At 35.6% G+C, this 6714-nt stretch overlaps 1 protein-coding gene across 1 annotated transcript; it reads left to right on the top strand.

The window, feature by feature from the left end:
• Window positions 1–658: 658 nt before the first annotated feature.
• LOC131040242 (L-type lectin-domain containing receptor kinase SIT2-like) lies at window positions 659–2611 on the top strand. Its single transcript, XM_057973132.2, has one exon. It carries the CDS (start codon window positions 659–661, stop codon window positions 2609–2611), a length of 1953 nt encoding a protein of 650 aa, XP_057829115.2.
• Window positions 2612–6714: the final 4103 nt, after the last annotated feature.

The following is a 6714-nucleotide window of genomic DNA, read 5'->3' as shown; positions in this document are numbered from 1 at the left end:
TTTAAATCTATCACTTCTCCATAGAACCTTGTGTTGCGCAAACAACTTCATTTTTTAAAAGGCATACTAGTTGACCTCATGTACTACACAAATAGATGCAACTAATAAACCAAAATATTTCCCCAATTAACCTTCAAAACTTCTTCGACATACCCACTGTACAATTGCTAGTTGATTAATTCAATTTAAAAATTTGTGCTTGTATTGATGATGTTCACGGGCTATAAAGAATTGGTTTATGTCTTGACAGTAACTCTTGAGGGAAAATGAAGTAGTAGACGGAGGCGGTGTTGAAGACAAATTGGTAGGCCCCCTCCAGTCACATTAATACACCAGCCACGAACTGTGGGCTTCAGTGCTGAATTGTATTTGTACCTTGCACGCAGCCCGTGACTCTTGTTCTCTGATGTGCCTGCTCTACACGAGCTGTGGACTTCACTGATGACTTGGTCTTTTCTCTCATATATTGATGTAATATCACTGATAATTTTGCGGATCTAAAACCTTATTTATAAACAAAGACATTGTCAAATAAATTACGGTAAGATTTAGAAATAATTTGAAGTTGTGAGAGATAATTTTAAGAAGTATGAAATTAACTAACTTATGAAGTGTTTCTAAGCCCCTTTTTTTCAGTTGTAGATAGAAGCTGAAACCCATGTCCGTGAGTATCCTAGTGATCCTTGCGTTGAATGCATGGCTTCCAGCACAAGCCCACACAAGTTTCCGCTTCAACAAATTCAATGCCTGCACCCTTTATCAGATTGAAAATCCTTCAATCTGCTCCGGTGCCATCTGCCTCACCAATCAATCACAACAACATATGTCTAGCCGAGCTTTATATACCGAGCCTGTGCGGATGAAAGATCCCAACTCCAGAAATATGAGCTCATCATTCAGCACCACCTTTGTATTCACAATCGTTCCTCTTTCTTCCAGTCCTTCACACGGTGGACAGGGGATGGCTTTCATCATAACGCCCAGTAAGTCTTCGGTTGGACATTCATCAGCCCAGTTTGTCGGTTTGTTCAACATTTTCAGCGTCGGCAAGCCTTCCAATCATCTGTTTGCCGTTGAATTCGACACAACCCTCAACGAGGAATACCAAGACATCAACGACAATTACGTCGGCATGGATCTCAACGGCCTCACCTCTGTAAAGGTTGAACCTGCCGGCTACAGGATTGGCAACCAGTTGCATCAAATTGATCTCAACAGTGGACACAATATTCAGGCTTGGATCGACTACAATCATACCCAAAATCAACTGAATGTTACAATGGTAGAAGCCGGTTCACTTCGACCGAAAGAGCCTCTTATATCTCTTAATATTACGAATCTGTCCAACATTTTCGAAGAAGAAATGTACGTTGGTTTCTCTGCAGCAACAGGAACCATCGTTGAAGACCACTGTGTCCTTGCCTGGAGCTTCAGCACAAATGGATCCGTACCTGAGCTGGATCTATCTCATCTTCCTTCCCTCATTATGCCCAAGAATTCGAGCTCTCGTCTTATAGCCGAAATTACTACACCTCTGGCACTTGTCTTGTTGCTTCTGGTTGTTGCAGCTTTATTTTGGTGGAGGAGAAATAAGTACAGAGACGATATTGACGAATGGGAGATGGAGTATTGGCCTCACAGGTTTAAGTACAAAGACTTGCATATTGCAACCAAAGGCTTCCAAGACGAACAAGTTTTGGGCTGTGGAGGTTTCGGTCGGGTTTACAAAGGAGTCCTCCCTGCTAACGGCCTTGAAGTTGCTGTTAAATCCATCTTTAAAGAAGCCAACGAAGCCCTGAAGGAAATCATTGCAGAGATTTCAAGTTTGGGGCATTTACAGCACCGAAATCTCGTACAAATCAGAGGCTACTGCAGGAGGGGAGCAAAGTTATTCATAGTGTATGACTACATGCAAAATGGAAGCCTGGACAAGATGATATTTGACAATAGCGAAAGCGTGCTGGCATGGGTTCATAGGTACAGAATTCTGAGGGACGTTGCTGCAGGACTGCTGTATCTTCACGAAGGGTGGGAGAAAATGGTAGTGCACAGAGACATCAAATCCAGCAACGTTTTGTTGGATTCTGAACTTAATGGTAAGCTGGGGGACTTTGGGCTTGCTCGCCGGTACGAGCATAAAGGAAACCTACTAACTACTCGTGTGGTAGGTACGCTCGGGTACATTGCACCGGAGCTGGTAAACACAGGAAAGGCCGCTCCTAGCGCAGATGTGTTCAGCTTTGGTATCTTAATGTTGGAGGTTGCCTGCGGGAGAAGGCCTGTGGATCCCTCTCTCGATGCTTTCCAGATAATATTGATAGAGTGGGTGAGAGAGCTGTATGCGAAAGTTAGGCTCATGGATGCAGCTGATCCCAATCTTGGTGGTGAATGCGTTGAACATGAGATGGAGAAGGTACTCAAATTAGGACTTCTGTGCTGCAATCCTAAGCCAGAGGCGAGACCTGCCATGAGACAGGTATTGCAGATAATTGAAGGGGAAGCGTGTCTTCCCAGTTTAGATCCATATGAGATGAGTGGAGAGAGCAGTAGTTTATATCCAAGTACGGGAGTATCGTTCGGCTCGATTTCCAGGTCTTTAGATGGACGATAGGGGAGAGTCCCAACAAATAAGTTATCATTTACTATTTAGTAGAGGTTTTTTTCTCAGAATTTAATGCTAAGCACTGGAGAGCGGGCGAGTATCCCTTTTGTGCAGCTCTGTTAGCCAGAGGATACGACATGGAGGCATTTTATGATTGTGGTCTGTGAGACAGGATTGTAATCCTCGTATGTTCTTCTGTATGTGTGTATAGATTGTTGATAGACATCTTAATACTGTTGGAGCATTTAATCTCAATCAGCGCTGTTTATTTCTGTCCATCAATCCTCTAGCATGGCGTTACTTAATTAACAGAAATTACTTTTGTGTATGTCTGATTTGTCCTTCTCTACCTCCATTCTATTCTACCAATGTTACCTGCAGTATGTATATACTGTAAAATGTCCCTGATATGTATGAAACCCAAGTGACAAAAAATGCCCTTCCTAACTGCAGATACGTGTCTTAAGCGATTGAATCACCTCTCTGGATAGTGTTCTTATGTATTTCTCTTTTGAAAAAAATAAAAGCTTTTGGGCAGACAATCGGTGTGAAGGCTAAAAATTGTACTTTTAAAGTATAGAAAAATATACAGAATTCAGAAAAAGGAAAAGCTGGAAGGTATATATATATAACCATTGCAATGTGATGAAAATATTTAGAATTAAGAAAATGGGAAAAAAAATTTATATATATTATATAAATAGGAAGAATGTTTTTCCAACAGTCAGTTAATTTTATATGCAGCAGTAAGGTGTGTAAGAGAATGTTTTATTGAACAGTAGTTCTGGGTAGAGGAATACAGCAGCAGGAGTAAACTTTTTGCAGTGGGGCCTAGGCGGTGTGAAGCTCCATATGAGTAGTGTGCAAGGAAGATTGTTGGTGCAGTTTCAGATCGCTGCAAACAGTTTGTTTATAGTCAATTTGAAATTAATTTTGTAATAGTATTTTTCAAATTAATTAAATTCAATTTTGTTTCGGTTTTATTTCCGCATATACATTGCCAGAGATTGACAAATAGAACAGCAATCTCTAGGTTTTGTTTATTTGGAGAACAAACTTTTTTTATTGGAGGGTTTGCAGATTAAAAAAAATAATTTTAAAGTGTGAAAAAAATATATACAATTAGAAAAACACTCTAGCTTCCATATATGTAAAATGTAAAGATTTCAAGTTTTCTGTATGATTGTATGATTTAATATTTTTTTAGAACTTTTTTATTAATATAAGAAGGTAATAAATATTCTTTCTTTTATTCTATTTCTTTATTCTGTTTTTCTTTCATTTTATGTCAAAATAAATAATAGCAGCTTTTTCCATATAGTTTGTTGGTGCAACTTTAGAGTGCTGCAAACAGTTTATTTGTAATTACTTTGAATTTTTTTTAAAGTTATTGTCAGATTTAATATAAACAAATTTGTCTGTCTCTTTTTTCTTTTGTCTTGTGTCAAAATAAACAATAGTCTCTTTTTCTAGCATAAATCTTACAAATTTTCAAATATCTCAATTTGTTGATCAGAAGTATGAATATTAGTCAATCACAATGAACAGTTTGTTCAGTTCTCGAGATATATGAGAGCTTATGGAAAATTAATTTCTCAAATCTATAGATATAACAACATAAAATGAATTATCACAAATAGAAAAGGATGTGCTTAAGGGCAACAAAAACCATCTTTCTAGATATACATAAAATTATTTTTCCAAGGGTTATTATAGCAGCAATATTGAAGTCGCAATAGAAAATTCTTTAAACTGCATATCAAGAAGTGGTTATATTAAAAACTCCAAAATTTCAAATGTTGAAAAGAAATTTTGAAACAATCTATGTAAGGTTCTGAATCTATAGATTTTTTTTTTACAAAATTACTAGCTTAGTTAATCAAATTAAATTTCATGGTGAGGCTTTTGAAGACAAGAGAATAGTAAAAAGATTCTAAGAACTCTATTCATAAATCCATTGTTAGAGTAATTTGATGAGCATTAGACAACTTGTTTAGAAAGGTATTAAATATCACTTAGAAATAAAGAATTTGCAATTTTAAACCTTTTTTTTTTTTAAATAGTTAATAATCAAATTTGAAATGATCAACAATAAAATGTTTCTTTCCAGTGAACTCATTTTTAGATTTGATATTGTTATGACTTTGATTTATAAAAAAATTAATAAAAATTTAATTTGCATTGTAAACAAAAATAGAATTGCGTCACTTTTGTAAATAACTTAAAATATGTTTGACATTATTTTAAAATTTAAATTAGAATAACAAATAATGTGATACATTTATTTTTAAGATTTTAATTGTAAATAATATGGCAATGAGATTGAGATTGCATTAAAAATATAATGTGTGAAAATGAGAGAGAAAAGGAAATATGTATATTATGAGATTTCTCAATAAAGGGTGATATTGCAGAAGATGTCACTATTGGAATCAAGTGCTATTTTTGTTGCCAAATATGATTTTGTTCTTTCATTGATGTGAAACATGTTGGTTTGATGTTTCTCAAGCATTGAAGAAGAAAATCTAGGAGCCAAACTTGCAATGTATGGGATCACAGATCACTACTGGCCCCTATACGAGGACGAGGAGTAGGAACCAAGAAAAGAGTACCTCCAGGTTCATCATGGAAGAGCTCGAGGAAATAAACAAGAGTATGATCCAAAAGAACATAGAGATGATGCTATCTCTGGTTTGGTGGGTTTTTAGTTTTTTTGTTAGTGGTTTTTGTGTTTTTGTTGTGTGGTCGTGGCCCTTGTTTCTGTGGTTGTTTCATCATTGTTTCTGGATTGGTTTGCGACTATTTAATTTTTGTATCTCTCTTTGACTTTGGGTTTTGGGTCCTTGTAAAACTCGTTTCTCTTAATATCAAACATGTTGGTCTGATGTTAAGTTTACTGATCCGGATGTGTAACCTGGTAATATTCCTTGGTTTGGATGTGGTCTAGTATAATGCAATAATAATGGGTTAGTAATATCATTACGCAAATGTGTGGTCTATTTTTAAATACTTTAGAAGGAATATAAAGATGTATCATGAATTTTATGTACCTTTGGTGATGATCTCTAAGGTCCATAGTTGGTATTCATCTAAGTGTGACTATTCTAGTGAATAGTCTATTAGTTAGTTCTTGGTCTAGATTATGGTGCATAGATTTCATTTGGTCATGCATTTGTAATATGATATCGGTGAATATAAATTTCTATTATATCTTAGTTTTCAAATTCTCAAGTGATATGTAGTTGAAGATATTCTAGTCTAAGTTTTGGTTGGTACTATAACTAAGAGACAATGTACATGAATACAATGCATTCCTTTGCCATCAATTGGTTTGATTGGTGCAATCTATTTATTTGGATTTCATGTTGTCTATTGATGTTGTTTTGTGCATTCACAAGTATTCTTGGTGGTTCACATTGTAGTTTGAATAAGTTATGTTGGTGCATATCAAGAATGCTATCTTTTAGAGTTGACCTATGATGTTTTGGTCTGCACAATTGCATGCAGTTGCATAGGAGTTAATTTGGAATGGTTTGGAAGGTGTAATGAAATGGTGTGATATCTCACACATTTCAATTCTCTTTTGCATTTACTTGGACATTGTTTATGGGTCAATTGTTCTTTATTCACATGCTACATCTAATTAGACTGACCTAATTGATGTTTTTGTGATTCTGGCTGGTATGTAAAGGATGGAATCATTTAGGAGATGTAAATGTATGTGTTGTGTGTGTTGTGAAAAGAATATGTGAAGCAATGTAGAGGTTCATAAGTACAATAGAGCAATAATGAAGGCAATTTTAGATGTGTTTTAAATAGTAAGTTGTAATTATCATTTCAATGAATGCAATTCTCAATAGTTCAATCCTATTAATGTTTATTGATTAGAAGATTTGTATTTTGAATTGAAGAAGTGATCTTCAGTATCCACAATTCCACATTGTATCTTTCCCTAAGGTTTCACACCCTAGTTTTGCAAGTCCCCCTCAGGAGTCTTAAGCTCCTTGGCCTCTGGTCTAAACATTGTAACATTTTAGAATATAGTGAGATAGTTCTCACTGTGGTTTTTTGCTCATTAGGTTTTCCATATAAAATTCTCAATGTTCGTGTGT

The sequence above is a fragment of the Cryptomeria japonica genome, chromosome 7, assembly GCF_030272615.1.
Source record: "Cryptomeria japonica chromosome 7, Sugi_1.0, whole genome shotgun sequence".
NCBI classification, from domain to species: domain Eukaryota; kingdom Viridiplantae; phylum Streptophyta; class Pinopsida; order Cupressales; family Cupressaceae; genus Cryptomeria; species Cryptomeria japonica.
Note: the sequence above shows the minus strand (reverse complement) of the source record. Positions and strands in the feature narration are given on the sequence as shown.